The sequence below is a fragment of the Diceros bicornis genome, chromosome 18 (genome assembly GCF_020826845.1).
Source record: "Diceros bicornis minor isolate mBicDic1 chromosome 18, mDicBic1.mat.cur, whole genome shotgun sequence".
Lineage (NCBI taxonomy): Eukaryota > Metazoa > Chordata > Mammalia > Perissodactyla > Rhinocerotidae > Diceros > Diceros bicornis.
Window position 1 is genome coordinate 14,410,011 of NC_080757.1, and position 16,454 is coordinate 14,426,464.

General features: G+C 41.5%; 1 protein-coding gene across 1 annotated transcript; it reads right to left on the minus strand.

Annotated features, from left to right (window-relative positions):
• Positions 1-13,721: 13,721 nt before the first annotated feature.
• LOC131417089 (olfactory receptor 3A10) lies at positions 13,722-14,669 on the minus strand. The gene has a single exon (XM_058560059.1). The coding sequence runs from the start codon at positions 14,667-14,669 to the stop codon at positions 13,722-13,724; it is 948 nt and encodes a 315-aa protein (XP_058416042.1).
• Positions 14,670-16,454: the final 1,785 nt, after the last annotated feature.

Sequence of the window (16,454 nt, forward strand, 5' to 3'; positions counted from 1 at the left end):
CTAAGGTTTGGGGCAAAGTTTAAGGGATTAGGGAGGGCTGGCTGGTATGCAGAAGCACTGGCAGGATGTTTCAATTGGAAAGACTCCAGACAAGACCGTTTATGGAAAGGGGCTTTAACACTGGATCTTCCTGGACAATGGACTCCTCCCTTCTGGAAAGGGTCCATCTTTTGAGTTCTGGTCATGCCCTTTTTGTTCTATGGGGGGAATCTTTGGTTCCACGTGTTATTTCAGGTTAAAATTTTCTGTTCTGTGCATGCTCCAGTTACATGACTCACAGTTTTGGGCTCACTGCCACTGAAAAACAGCTTTAACATTCTGTTGTTAAGATGGGGTCAGTTATGGGAGGTTACCAGGAAAAGCACAGTAAAGAAGGGTAAAGTTGTTATGCAGATTTAAGTCATTGCTGTCTCCATTGTTAAGAGTTTCTTGTGATTTAGAGTCATCTTTCTCTTCCCAGCACAGAGAGACAGACCCCCTTACAAACGGAGATTTCCCTTACAAATGTAAATGTCTTTTGCAAAGGGTAACTTCCACTTGGTTTTCAGAGCTTCTCCAATGTCTGCTATTTCTTAAAAATAACCAGCTTAAAATGATTCTTATGCCAAAGAGGCATATTTTGGGGTCATATATTACGTTTCTGGTCCTGTGGTTATGTGACTGCCCAAAGAGGGGCTTGTCTGCCCGCCGCAAGACATGCCAATAGTCAAGAGGCAAGGAGGTAGGAGAGAAAGGACTTTATTACAGCTTGCTAGCAAGGGGGAAGATGGCCTACTACTGTCTGAAAGAACCATCTTACAGAACAAAGACTACAGGCCAGTTATATAGGGGCTGGTCTCCGGGTGAGGGAGGCATCTGGTCTCAGGGTGGGGGCATCTGTCTGATCTCTGGGTGGGGGCAGACATCTTGTCTTAGTTCCTGATAGTCTTTTGTTTTACTGGATGTGTGTCAGAGACCAGAGCAATGCCCTATACTCTGATCTTTCAGTTGTCCTTGATGATGGCTATCAGCATAGACTCTCTGCCTGGGGGTCATCATATTCCTAAGGGACTCAAAAGAACAAAATTGTCGACTTATTGCAACTGGGAGGGGCCATTTAATCCACAGAGCATGTCAGTTAATCAGAGGTCATTCAAAGTTACAGTATGGTTCCTTTCCTACAATATGGCTTCCCTTATGTCAACTTTGTATCCAGCCAGTATCAGTTACAAAACTTTTGGTCCTCTTAAAATTTCTTTATCTTCCCTAATCCATCAATTTTTATTTTTCCTCTCCGGGAGAATTCCTCAACTTTATCTTCCAATTCTTCTATTGATTTAAATAAATTTCTGAGATCATGTTTTTTATTTTAAAGAGCTTTTTTCTGGTATTCAACTGTTCCTTTTTATAGTCTCTTGTTCGTCTTTCATGGGTTCAAAATATCCTTTGTTTTCTAAGGATACTTATTATAATTTTCTTTTTTTCTGCTCCCTATGTTACTTCTTTCTATTTGTTTTGCAACTCCCCTTCCACCCCTGCCCTTTTTGCTCTCACTTTTAGTATTTTGATTGCTCTCTCTCAGAAGATTTTGGCTGTTCTCATTATTTAAGGGAGAGGCCCTAAAAAAGATGATCAGAAGTTCTGTGACAGGGAGAGGCTTGTGGGCCCATAGATGTGACTAGATTATTTAATTGGTTGATCTCTAACTATTGGTGTATGTGTGTCTTTTATCTTGTACTTGTCCTTGTTAGTTTCCTGAGAAAGAGATCCTCTAATGACTTGCCTGTGCCTATATCTTTCCACTGAATTTATCATTCTATCTACATCAGCATGATGGCACCCTTCTTTCCTCCCTCCCTCCCTCCCTCTCTTCCTTCCTTCCTTCCTTCCTTCCTTCCTTCCTTCCTTCCTTCCTTCCTTCCTTCCTTCCCTCCTTCCTTCCTTCCAGATCCAGTTCTCCACCTGTCTTTTGGATTCCATCATCTGTTACCTGCCCTTTAGGGACATTTCACTCTTCTTGTGAAGAATGGGGAAACCCTTTCTCTTCAGTCCATTTTAGGATGAGCCCAAAACAGAGAAATGCAGTTCTAAGAGATAGAGAGAGACTGAGTCTTGGAGACTTTGATCCCCTAGACCACTGTTGGGATTTCTCCTCATGGTGGCAAGATGGCTCCTGTAGCTCTTTCCATATAGTCTCTTGGAAGACAATGAAGTTTCCCTCCATATGTCTTGGCATAAGGTCTAGAATTCACCCTGGGTATACCAATTTGGGTCACATGCCCTTCTCTAAACCTATAACTTTGGAGGATAAGGATACTGCTTAGCTAGATATTGAGCTGAATGCAGCCCTAACCAAGACTCATGGACTGGAAATCGACGGGAAATTCATGGGTATCCAGAGTGTGGTTATGTAGGAGATTTGAAGGATTTGGAGATTGATCAAGGAAAAAGATATAACCACAATGTGGCAGTAGCACACACAAGCTTTATTAGGCTAAGCTTTGACAGGTTTGCATTCGGGGTCTTCCCTCACAGCAGGAGAATGGACAGAGGCTATGGCACTGGCACTGGAGTTGCTACTCAGAAGGAGAGGAGGGGAAGGGAACTCCTAAAGGAGAGAAGAATCAGAGGGGACTTTCCTGTCTAGGTAATGTCACTCAGCAGCATGGTGGGGAGTCTCTAGGTCAGAGTGCTCTGAAGGACAGCAGTGGTTTGGGTTCTTATATCCACAAGGCTATCTTACCTATGGTTGGTAGATGTTGGGTGAGGTTTTGCTTGGTATGCAAAGCAGGTTGCCTTTAAATGGCTGAAAATCTGCTTCTTTGGGCTACTATATATATATATATTTTTTTTTTGTGAGGAAGATTGTCCCTCAGCTAACATCTGTTGCCAATCTTCCTCTACTTTGTATATGGGATGCCCATCACAGCATGGCTTGATAAGCAGTGTGAAGGTCTGTGCCCAAGATCCAAACCCATGAACCCTGGGCTGCTGAAGCAGAGCATGCGAACCTAACCACTATGCCACCAAGCCAGCCCCTGGGCTATTTTTTAAATAATTTTATGTGTAAAAATTTGAGTTTGATGTCAGTGGGCTTTTGAGCTAACAGGTCTTGGCCTGCAGTGAAGAAATAAATAACCCAAGGGCTCATTTATATAACAATTTACCAAAAGAAAGGGCAACACCTAACAGCCAAAAATCAAGCTATATATGTACTAAGATGGCAAGATCTTCTATCTCTTGTTGAGGGGAAAAACAAAACAACAAGGGTAAGAACATTAAGATGTATTTTAAAGCATGGATGAGAATGAGAAAAGGCCCCTAGACAACATAGGATCACAAACCTTTCCTTCTGCTCTTTTGATTATATAGGTTGCCACTGGTGATGGGAGAGAGTTTCAAGCGCTGGTTGGCTTGGTCCTGGGTTACCTGAACCAATCTTGAGTCAAGGGGGGTGGGTATGGATATATCTTCTGCCAAAGCATATGCCCTGCATCAGGATGGGTGACACATGACGAAAATTAGACTACTGTTAAGAAAGGGATATGGGTGATACAGACACTGAGCAAGCTTTGACCAAATGAACACTTTAGTGTCCAATACAGTGTTGACAACTCCTGGGCGTACCGTCTCCAAACTCTTTATCCCATTTCCCTCATCTAGAACTCGAATTACTGAGTTTATGTCTTAGTTTTCCTCATGACATGCTATTGGAAGGCAGAGAGGAGCTATGGTTTCTATTTCTTTTTATCTATAATGCATGACAGTAAATGAAAGTAAGAAGAAGCACGTTAAAACCTTACCATTCTCCAAAGTGAGTCATTGGGTGGGGTATACTCAGACTTTTAGGTCAATAAGTCAAATTCTTCCTGTCTTTGCATTAGACTTTCATGTAAGGAGGTATGTGTTTTTCTTTCTGGAACCTAAATGCCCAGTTTGGGTTTGGAGATGGAAAGAGGAATGAACTTAGACACAGATATCAGAACCCATGTTTGTAGTTTAACCCAGGGTCTACCTCCGGTTGTTTGTGTAACTATGTCGACATAAGATGAGAACACAACCAAGGAGTGGGGTAAGTGGCCTTCCTGAGGAGAAGGGGAGTTGGGGGTTAGGGTAGGAGTGAGGAGGGATGGGTATCTGTTCATTCGGAAAATATTTATTGATGGCTACCCTGTGTGCCAGGTTCTTAAGAAGTTTCAAGAAATAATACACAAATTTTTGATCTTGTGGAGAACTCTGTCTGGTCTCAGAGGGAGAAGAGTTAAGAGGACATCTCAAGTGTAAGCACAGCTAAATTAAGGTGTCCGGGCTCCCAGATAGTCTAATATTTGGATATACATTCAAATTGATATTCTTTATGCATTCATTCAAATTTTATTTATTGTGGAGTGTAGAATGGATTTGTTATTAATAAAAATTGCGTCTCTTTCCCTTTGGTGCCATTAATGGATTTAGTACCTGCACTGAACATACTTCTTTGACTTAATAAAATAAAATACTCTTTTTTTAAGCTTTCATTTTTTATTATGCTTATTGTAAGATTAATAAAAAATATAGAAATGGGTAAAGGAAAAATAGAGGTCATTCAAGATGCTACTATTTGGATCATAAAATGCTCTTTTATTTCATGTTTTTCCTACTATTTGTAGCTGAACATTGCTAGTTACATTCCTTAAGGATAGAGGAAGTTTATATGACATGGTTTTAAAGTTTTGTCAAAACATGTATGAAAATTATTCTTTTGTGATATGTCCACAAATTCTTTGATGCTCCTCGCCTTAAGTGATAGAACTTAATTTCCCACCCCCTCAGTGTGGGCTGGACTTAATGACTCACTTCTAGCAAATAAAATACTGCAGGAGTGACGGGATGCCACTTCCAAGATTAGGTTCTTTGGCTTCCATCTTGGGTGTTCTCTCTCTCTGTCCCTCTCTCATCACTCCCTCTAGTGGAAGCTGTGTCAAGAGCAATTCTATAGGGAGGCCCACGTGGTGATGAATGGAAGCTTCCACTCCCAGTCAAGTCTTTGGAGGCTGCAGCCCTGGCCTTGACTACAACCTCATGAAAGATCCTGGGTTGAAACCACTCGGTTAACATATTCCTAGATTCTTGACCCTCAGAAGTGGTGTGAAATAATGAATGTTATTTTAAGCTGCTTTAAAAAATTATTCTTTTCTTGGTATTCACATTCCTTCTAAAGTGTTTAAAATTTAGATAATAAAGTCACTTATTCTCACTAAAAACCACTATGCTGTGAGTTGTTCAGTTTTAGAATTTTAGCCTACTTCGCCTGCTATATTCAGATGACCAACACCTGGCTGATGTCAAGGCAGGTGACGTGTCTTTATTTACATATGCAAGTCATAAAATATTGATCAAACGTAGGTGAGCACCGGCAAGGAGAATTTTAAAAATTTCCCTTGGAAATACACTGGAGGGCTCTGTGTATCTCAGCAGAGATGGGCAGTGAGTTTGCGTTTGGTCAGCTGTGACGGGAGTTGCATGGGGAAATCTGAGTGGAAATGTTGCAGTGATGTTTTAGCATTTGTTTTGCATTGGCACCTTGGGCAGCTCTTTGGCCAACCTGGCCCCTGATCTATATTGAGAGGTGTGGCAGGAAGGGCAGTGTGTGCAGTCTTGAGGGCATTAAGTCAGATAAATTGGGGATTGAGAGAAGCCAGGTGATGTACTTTTAAATAAACTGAAAAAAAAAAAATGAGGACAATGTTACAATGTATTTTCTGTCAGAATTTTTCCCCCTGGGGCTTTCTTCATCTGTAAAATGAAAATTCTAACATTTGCTTTATGAGACTTTTATTATAAGGATTAAATGAGACAATGTGTGTGAAGCCTCGTCTCTGGCTGGTTGCTAAATAAATGGAGATAAATAGGGATTATTATTATTATTGTTAACAATAACAAAAACACACTGAAATTTATTTAGAAATAGACAATTTATGGAATGAAAGACACAGACCATAAACACATTCTTGGATTTATAATAACTTAATGTGTACATAAATTAAGCATTACAAATCATTGGGAGTCGGGCAGGGAATGAAATATTCAATAGTGTTGAGGGAATTGATTATTCACTTGAAAAATAAAGACCTCTTGGATGCATCTATTACACAATGTGCCAAAACAAATGCAGGCTGGATCTAAGAGTTAAATACAAAACTCAAAACTGAAAAAGTCTGAGGGAACATATAAGTGAATATTTATCATAACTGTCACTGATAGCAGCTGTTCTAGGAATGCAAACAATGGAAGAAGGTACAGAAGAAAAGATCAACAGATTTGACTACATAAACATTTTTAAAAATTTATGTAAAACATTACCCAAATTAAAAGGCAAACAACAAACTTGGGAAAATATTTGCAGAAAATATGAAAAGGTTAATATATTCACCCTGTAAAGATCTATTAGGAATACAAACAAACAAACAAAAAAAATGAAAAAAAAAATGAAGTGAAAATGCTGAGCTCTCCTCGGATAAATAAGGCAAGAACATAAAAGACAATTTACAAAAGAGAAAAATGCAAACATGGTTAACAGACAGGAGAAAATACTCAGCTTCACTAGTAAGCAGAAAAAGCAAAGCAAAATTAGTATATACGTTTGAATCTGAAATTAGAAATGATTAAAAATAAATATCTGTGATGACATGGTGAAATGGACATGGATTATTTCTAAATGGAGACTAAGCTGTAACTTTCCTCTCAGTAGATAGTTTAGCAATATGTATTGAGTTCTAAAATATTCATGTCTCATATTAAAATATCTACTCCACGGCTGGCCTGGTGGCATAGTGGTTAAGTGCATGCGCTCCGCTCTGGTGGCCCGGGTTCAGATCCCAGGCGTGCACTGACGCACCGCTTGTCAAGCCATGCTGTGGTGGCGTCCCATATAAAGTGGAGGAAGATGGGCACGGATGTTAGCCCAGGGCCAGTTTTCCTCAGCAAAAAGAGGATTGGTGACAGATGTTACCTCAGGGCTAATCTTCCTCACATACAGACACACGCAAAATCTACTCCATAATAGTAATAAAAACTATTATATATTTAAAAATAAACTTAATAAAAATGTGAGAATTCTCATTTTTAAATGCCTTCAAAACTCTTCTTTAGAAATAACACTTGAATAAATGGATGGGCCATACCATGTCCCTATCTGGAAAGATTCAATATTGTAAAGCTGTCAGTTATCCCCAAATTATCTATAAATTTAACAGAATTCTAATTAAAATCCCAATCATAAAAATGATTCTATAGTTACAATGGAAAACACGTGAGAGTAATCAAGAACGTTTGGGAGGGAAGACTGTAATAAGAATATGAGAATGTGATATGAATTTGAGATTTCCAGAATGGGGTATGAACATGTATCCTAAAGCTACAGTGGCTGAAACATTGTGGTGCTAACACAGAAAGGTGTAACAGAATATAAAGTTCAGAAGCAGAAGCATTACATTAAATGTAAAAAAACATTTAATATTGACAAAAGGAAGTACTTCAAATGATTGGGAACAGTCTTGGAATACAAGCTATTGTTAAAAAAACAAAGCTGTATCCCTATGTCACATCACGTACTAAAATGAATTTTGGATGTAAAAAATGTAAAACATAAAATCAGTAGTAAAAAATATAGAAGAACATTTATATAAACTTGAGATGTGGAAAATAATTTCAAGTGTGATAGCAAAGACAGAAGTCATAAAGTAAAATATTTATATTCTTGACTATAGAAAATATAAAGTCTGTATGTCAAAAACACCATTAGCATTAATTAGGGACAAATATAAATAAAGAAAATATTTGCAGCATATAAGAAAAAGAGTTAACACTTGCATTAATATAAGAAAAGAGCTCAGCCTCCCTCACAATCAAAGAAATGCAAACTCAAACAGTAATGGGAAATAGTAATTCACTTACAACACTGTAAAGATTTTTAAAATGATAATGCCTAGGGTTGGTTAGGATTAGAAAAATGGCCCTCTCAGGTTGAATTGGTAGAAAAGTCAAATGGTGCAATCTGTCTAGTTAATAACTTGTCAATATTCATGAAAGTGTTGAAAATACATACATGCATAAGGTCCATTCAAGGAAAGATAAGCCATAGCAAAGCCCATAGCAAAGTGTTGCCTTTAATAGTGAAAAACTGGAAACAACCTGAAGGGTCAAGATAGGGGGTGATTAAGGAAATACTGATGTAGTTATAAAATGATACAGCTGTTACAAACAATGGAGCAGGTGCAATTATTAATATGAGATTAGAAACAAAACAGGCAGTGATGGGAGGAGGAGGAGTGGGAGGACAGCAGAGTGCTGGGGTGTGCAGAAGGGTGGAAGAACACAATGCCAAAAGTCAGACAAAAAGTGAAGAAATGGGAGGCTAGTGCTTCCAGGGAGGCTGAGGCTCACACTCACGCATTCTCATTTTGAACACATCTTCCCTCTATTCACAGCTTGGCTAACGAGTCTTGCAACGACACCGTTGAAACCACTCATCACTAATTGGCCTCCTCCACTCTTCTCTCTAAGGTCCTAGTTTCTTTCTGACTAAAGTACCAAAAAGAAAGCACATCTTTTCTGGGTGTCCCTTCCCTCTGGCATTATTAGCAGAGAGGCAGAAGACAATCAGCAAATGCCCTAGGCTGCATTATCCTGAACTCTCATTTGGGAGCTAATTAGAAGATTCTGTTTGAGGAACTTGCAAGGACTTCATTCCCCAGTCCTGACCCGGGTTGTCTCCATGGGAACCTTGTTAGAACAGTTGCTGGATGGGTGTGCCTCCCGAGGCCCTGCCCAGATGGGAAGTTAGCAAAGTTTATCAATGAGTTGCTTCTTGTTTAACACGCCAGAAGATACTGAAGTGTTTTGAGACCCAAGAGATTAATCATGTTCCTTCCCAGTATCCATGGTGGACAGGGCAGAAGCTTCTACAGGACTGAGTCCTTCACTAGCTTATTCAAGGGAGTGAGGACCAGTGTGGTACAAAGGGCATAGCACTGGCTGGAATTTTGGGGGCTAAATCCCTGCTCCGGTCCTTAATAGAGAGAAGGTAAAAACTCTAGAAATATGGCAACTCCTACTCAAAATCCAATCGAATTTTAATATCTCCTTCTACATTACACCTGTCAACTCAATAATTCTGTATTTCAATTCATTTAATCTTCAGAATAATCATTTGAAGTGCATGTTATGATTCCCATTTCATAGATGAGAAAACTGGGGCCCACAGAGAGGAATTGACTTGTTCAATGTCACACAGCTAACAAGTAGCAGTGTTAGCCCAGAAGCCAGATCTCCCAACTTCCCAGTCCAATGCTGCCTGATTGACCACAGCTGATTTAATGCAGCAAGGAGAATGGGCTTCTCAGCTTCCCGCCTGGCATGTAGAAGATGCTTGCTACATATTTGCTTTTCCTTGTATCCTGGCCTGGACAACTACCTGTAAATACCAAGTAAAGGTCTGAAGTCTTTCAGGGCTCTGATATCATTATCTCTTCAGATCCTACAAACATAAACTGTGAATACAATGTGAATACAAGGTTAGAGATTTTGTGGCTGATGTTCCAAGATTCCATCTCAAGCTCACTTCTTTTGGTTTCAATTATTGCTACCTCTCAGGTCTTCACATCTCTGCCTATCCCACTGCTACCACCTCCAGCCTGGGCATGTCTCCAATTGCTGAAGTCCAAGAACTAACTTTTACCCATCAGAGAGCTGCTGTGAATGAATTATTCCTGGGTTTATACACCTGCTCTCAACCTTATCACATGCCCATTTCATTGCCCGTGGTCCCTTATTTCCCCCTAGTCTTTGACATCCTGTGTGGGTCTGAGTATTTATCATGTAGCAGGTGAATGAAAAAAGCCCAAGATACATGGAGGGGACTAATTTTACAGATAAAGGGATTGATGCTTAGAAAGTTCATGTAGCCTTAAGTAGAAGAAGCTGGATTAGAACCCAGGTCTCCAGATGTCCTTTCTAAGGCTCTCTTCACTCCATGGTGCTACTTTTCCCGTTTCTGAGACTCATTGTACCTAGAGTCAGTATCATTCTGTTTAGTTTAGAATTCTTTGGTGATTTACTAGAGGCAGGCAGGGAGGGAGGCAAAGATACTGGGCTAGGAGTCAGCGCTTGGAGTGGTTACCTACTAACTCCATGGCCTTTGGAAAATCACGTAGCCTGTCTGTACCTCTGCTTTTTTTTTAATCTGCAAAGTGAAGATAATAAAAGCTGGCCTTCTTACTTCCTAATCCTGGCCCTGGTTGCGAGTAACACTCAATTGTGCATATGCAATATTCAAATGAGAACTTAGATTTCAAAGTGCTTTGTAAATACTGTTATGTGCTAATCGAATAATAAGAGAAATTGTACTACTGCTATAATTCTCCTGAGTCTCGAGAGTGCCTTTCTCTGTGCCGGACACATGGTGAGCCTCTAGATGGTCGGATGGTTGTAGTGAGGAGGTGGTGTTGAGATGTAAATAAGAGCATCTCCAAGTAGACATGTGCAGATGCCTGTGGTGTATAAAATGACATCTGCTGAGCTTGCCAGATGGATCCAGGATGTCCTCCAAAGTTCACAGGTGTGTTGAGGACTGATAACATCTGCAACATGTTTCTTAGGATATGAGCTCTCTGAAGTCAGGGTGGCTGGGCCAAAATATCACCAGAAGGCCAAAATATCACTGAGTGTGAATGTCAGTACATTCACATTCTTCCTGCAGCTCAGGAATTGTGAAAAGTCTACATCAGTCCCCACTGAGATTAGTCACTACCTTTGACTGGAATTACAGAAAAAGATTCAAAACCAGGCAGTAGTGCAGGGGTGTTCAGAGGATGGGGTGTTGGTGGTGGTGCAGGATAAGGGTTGGTGTGGAGTGGAGGGTGAAAGTTGAATTTTCAGGGCCAGGAGATGGGAGGATGGGGAAAGGGTCCACTGGGAGTATTAGGATAGAGATGGTTTGGTTTGCCTCTTAACTCAGAAGAGGAGGGATGGACAAGATGACCAATGAGAGCTTCATGTCCCTGCCAAACCTCTGAATCTTGATCAAGTGAACCCAGTGGCCTTACAGTGGACGGACAGGCCAACTTAACTATTTTTCTCAATGATGAGGATGACCAGGACACTTTGAAGGCTGGAGAGAAAACACCACAGTCAGTTCAACTTACCCCCACCCCCACCCCCACATTTTCACCATTAGCACTTTTTAAAATTTATTTTTTTGGTTTCTAAATTACAGAATTCAGTGAAAAACTTCAAGTAAGAGTAAATGGAGGAAAAACTGAAAATTTTTCTTCATTTCCCGCTGCTTTCCCCAGCCCTATCCCGTGCACAAGGAGAATCCTCATCCACAGCTGGGGGTTGTTCTCTAGGACTTGTTTGCCCCATGCACATATATGTGTCACGTTGTCTTCACTTTCTAAATTTAGCAACGTGTGCTACACATCTTTTCATGTCAGTACATTCACTCTTCTTTTTAAACAAAAATAAGCATCTTATTAAAATTTTTTAAGCATGAAACATGAATTACTCATATTTGCATAGCAGAATTTAAAACTATTCACTTCAGATCATGAATTAAAGAAAGAGAAATACTTTGTCATAAGTTATGACCACTCATTTGTTATTATTATCCCACCTCGGTAATGTGCTCCAAGCCGAATGGATCGCAAGTCTTTGGACACTACCAGATTCCGCACCCTGGTGCTCTATGCTGTGCTTTTGCTAACTAAATGCTCTCTTTCTCATTACTTGCAAGGAGACATTTCTTCAGCTCCAGCTTCAGGTAGTTTCTCTTGGTTTTGAGGAAACATGATATCACAGTTCATGTGCAAAGTCAGGAAAGTTTCTCCTTGTTATCTCAAACTCAATGATTGTCTTTATTTCATCAGAAGAAAATTTCTCTTTTTTTTTCTTTTCTCTTTATATCTTTTTACTTTCCCAATAGTGAGCGCTTTAAGATATTTTGAAAATCCCTAGCAGTTTCACTACCTTCCTGTAGAATACAAATTTGTTTTCTTAGGTCATACTTTCCGTTATCAGTTAATCAATCCACAAGACTGCTTTATGCATTCAGCACTATGCTGTGTGTTTGGAGGACACAGTATGATATAAAACATGGTCTCTGTCTTTATGGAGCTTGTAATCTAGTTGGGGAGAGCAAAAGAAGCTGCAAAGAATGCAGAAAACATTATGATGGTGTCTTGCTGTGTGGGTCACAGTATTTCAGGGGAGATTCAGAACTGTGAATAAAGCAAAGGGATGCATGAGTCACCTGACAAGGAAAAGCCCCCCGTGAGTGAGAGGCCGTGGTTGAGAGATAAAGATTGAGTGGAGAGGTCAGGAAGAAATGAAGGAGGCTGTGCATACTCAGTGAAGGTCTGGATGTGATATGGTGGCCGTCAGAAAGAAATCAGTGGCCTTTGGAGGATGGAATGACGTGGGACAGGCATTGCTCTGGGGAGTTCATCGGGCAGTGTGGACAACACTGAGTGGAGGAGGGGCACAGGGCTCAGAGGCTGTTGCAGGAGCCCCGATGGGCCTGAATGGGAAGCAGCTGTCTTAAGAAGACAAGAGCACGGGTGTGAGAGTCTTAGAGAATGCTCAGCAGACCCAGTGGGCGGCTAAATTTGGAGAATGTGGATACCTCCATTTGACTGGGAAATAGTCTAAGATATCTTAAGGGTTCCATGCTGCCCTCCTCAAGTAGTTAATAAGCACGTCAGGTACGATCACTCTTCTCAGACTTCCAGCTTCTTGGCCAGGAAGTGTCTAAAATGGTTCACAGAAAAAATTCTAGGAATGGCTACAATAGCATGTGAAATTGACTATCATCCTATTGACCATTCCTCTCTGGATTGCCTTAGTTTCACCCTTTTAGTAAAATCTTGGTTTCCAGTACTCATTCATTGGTAAATTGCAAACAATATCTCCCTGTATTTTCCCTTCCTTAACAGTTTCCCCACCTTTACTAATTATCTGTACATATCTATTAAATGGAATGCCCTATATAATTCAGTATATTTTGCCGTTAAAATAAAAATAAAACCTACTATTCTGAATGCTTCTTCTCATGAAGCATGTAATGATACATTCTCATGTTTTTGGTGGAGGGGCTGTGAGAGTCAGCTCATGCAGTGACATGAGAATGGGTTGCTCCCACTGACATTTAGTCAGGATGGGGACACTGGTTTCAGGAACAGGGATTTGATAGTGCTTCTCTGAAGGAGATGCTGGTAGGGTGCTCTGATAGGTCCGAACACCCTGCTCCGAGGGTGTGTCAAACCCCAGTTTAATTTCACAGTCCTAGGTTTATTACCTGAAGAGGAATCTTTTAAAAACCAGACCCTATACTCTGGTATAAACATATCTTATCTTAAAAGGGGCAAGGGCAAGCATTTTGTTTTTTTTTTAAACATTTTAAATACATTTCAATTGAACAGGCATTAAATTAAAAACAAAAAAAACAAAATAGTTGATTTGTGTCCCATTGCTTGACCCACATTATAATTTTCTCCTTTGTCTTTAATTCATCAGCAACTTAGATACTCTTGTCCCTAAGCTTCAGCCAACCCACGGCAAACGACATTCTACTCTGGCCCACGGTATCTACTTTCCTCCCATCCCTCAGCCCACCCTGAAGATCCCCCTGCCCACATACAGGCCTTTGGCATAAGAAAATAGGGTGGTGCTCAGAGAGGGAGGGGCGTCTCGATGCCCCTACCTTCTCACTCTGAGGGCCTCTTCCCACTTAACACCCGCTTCAGGGCGCCCTGCACATCAGGGTTCCGGAGGCTGTAGATGAGCGGGTTCAGCATGGGGCTGAGGATAGTATTGAGGATCCCAATCCCCTTGTCCTTGTCTGAGGCTGACACCAAGCCCAGACGCATGTAACTGAAGAAGCCAGTTCCATAAAAGATACAGACCACAGTGAGGTGGGAGCCACACGTGGAGAACGCCTTCTTCCTCCCCTCAGCTGAGCGGATTCCTAGTACTGCAGCTGCGACGTGCGCATAGGACACTGAGATAAGGATCATGGGAATCACCCCCATGAAGGTGGCCCCCACAAAGAGCAGCTGCCCGTTGAGGTGAATGCTGGAGCAGGAGAGCTGGAAAAGGGGTGGGAGGTCACAGTAGAAGTGGTTGACCACATTAGGGCCACAGAAGTCAAGCACGGACACAGCCACTGTGTGAGTCAGAGCGTTGATGAAGGAGAGGGTGCAGCAAATGGCAACCAGGGCACCCTGGACTTCACAGCTCATGCGAGTGCTGTAGGTGAGGGGCTGGCAGATGGCCAGGTAGCGGTCATACGCCATGGCTGTCAAGAGGTGACAGTCCACACCAGCCAGGAGGTGGAAAAAGAAGAGCTGTGAAATGCAGGCGGCATAGGGAACTCTGCATTGGTGGGCCAGGAGACATGCCAGCAGGGGAGGAACAGTGACGGTGATGCACCCAATGTCCAGCAGAGACAGAGTCCCCAGGAAGTAGTACATAGGGGTGTGGAGTTTGGGCTCCACAAAGATGGCCGCCAGGATGCTGAGGTTGCCCCCGACTGTGACTACATAGGCGCAGAGGAAGAGGGCAAAAAGGATGGGTTGCAGCCTTATGTTCTCTGTTAGGCCAAGAAGGATGAACTCAGTGACAGTCGTCCTGTTCCTCCAGGCACCTGGCTCCATAGGCCACTGCTGAGAGCTGCAGTGGCAGAAGACTTGGACCTGCCAAAAGGGGAAGAGAGACACATAGTAGGCACTTAATCTGTGTCTCCTGGATGCTAGAGTTATATGGCTTCTGCACCTACCAATTGGAAAGGATACCAGCCTAGAGCTTGAGCAGGCTCCTGGGGGCCTCCACGATGCCAGACATTAACCGTTTAATTGCTGGTTCAGGTTGAGATCCAGGGGATTCCCGGGAAGGGGCTGGAGCCGAGGGAACTACTCTGGGGACCCAGGACAGCGGCTATTTACCAGAATGGGAGGAAAGTGTTTCTGTATTTTACCAGCTATTAAAATCGTATCAGTGTGTAGTGACTGAGTAGCAGCTCTGACTAGTCCAACACATAAGTGAAAGGATGAGGTTCCAGAAAGCACAATATAGGAGCAGAGCAACAGGAAGAAGTGTAGGAGGCCAGGATCTCATGAAATCAAAAAGAGATACGAGAGAGGGAGCCAGGAGAGGAGCAAGGAGCAGACCAAGTACAAAAATACACAGAGGCTGAAAACTGAAGACCTGAAGGCAATTTAAGAACAGACTAACAACACTTTTAAAGTGTAAACTGTGAGCATTGTACTAAGTACTTCATATTTATTTTCTCATTTAATCCTCACAAAACTCTGTGGGGTAACTACTGTGATGTCTGGGCACTCAGCACACTGAGCTTTGGAAAGGTTAAATAAGTAGCCCAGGGTTGTAACCTCTTGATGGACTGGGTCTCAAACCCGGGACTATCTGACTCGCCAAGCCCACACCTTGGCACTATAATCCCTTCCTCATAGCTCATGTCCTCCTATTCCACAACTGGAGAAGATAAATTTCTTCTTCTGTGAGTTTGTCCCATACAAACAATCCCTCCTTAGTGCTGGGGAGACCCAGCAGAATGTCACATTTGAAGTCAGCATAGGAGTAACACGAGAGTGTTCCCTGGAGGTGGTGGAATCAGAGTGACAGCGGTGACAGGCAGCATTTATCAAGCAACTTCTACCAAGTTACTTTTATGTATTACCTCATTCAATCCCAAAAAGATGAAAGGAAGGGAGAGAGAGAGGACGGAAAGAAGGAAGGGAAAGAAACAGAAAACAGGGAGCTAATGTTTACTTGAATATAAACTTTTTGTCAAGTATGTTACTCCATTTAACTCCATTATGTGTTACTCAATTTAAACTTGACAAAAATTCTTGAAGATTGGCATTCATTTTACAAATGATAAAAGTGAGGCTTAAGAAAGTTAATTTGTTTAAGTTCACATATGTCAGAGTTTTTTCTGAATGGAGAACTTGTTCTTTTTCTGCCAATCCCTGCTGTCCCCCAAGCCCTTTGCCATTATCTCGTTATTTTTCTACATCTGGCTATCTATCTATCTATCTATCTATCTATCTATCTATCTATCTATCTATCTATCATCTATCTATCTATTCATCTGTCCATCCATTTTCCCTTTTGTAATATGAAAGGCTGTACTGCATTATCTCTAAGTTTATTTAGAGGTATAAGATTCTGTAAATATTGATTCCTCTGCCCGGATCTATTTAAATAGCCCCCTTGGCTCTCTCCAGGCTCTCTTCATGCCCTTGCTGTTTATCCCAATCACCTCCCTTCTGACTTCCCTCTTTTTGACAGCTTCGTCCTTCATTCTTCTAGTCACTCAGAGCAGAAAACCTCACCATTATACTTCACTACCACTCCATGAATTCAAGTATCATTCAGTTCTTTATTCTCCTATCAACAAGGAAAGAGCCACATGAAGA

Bases quoted from the DNA above. Each gene is read 5' to 3' on its own strand.
- LOC131417089 (XM_058560059.1), bottom strand. From the start codon at position 14,669: ATGGAGCCAGGTGCCTGGAGGAACAGGACGACTGTCACTGAGTTCATC.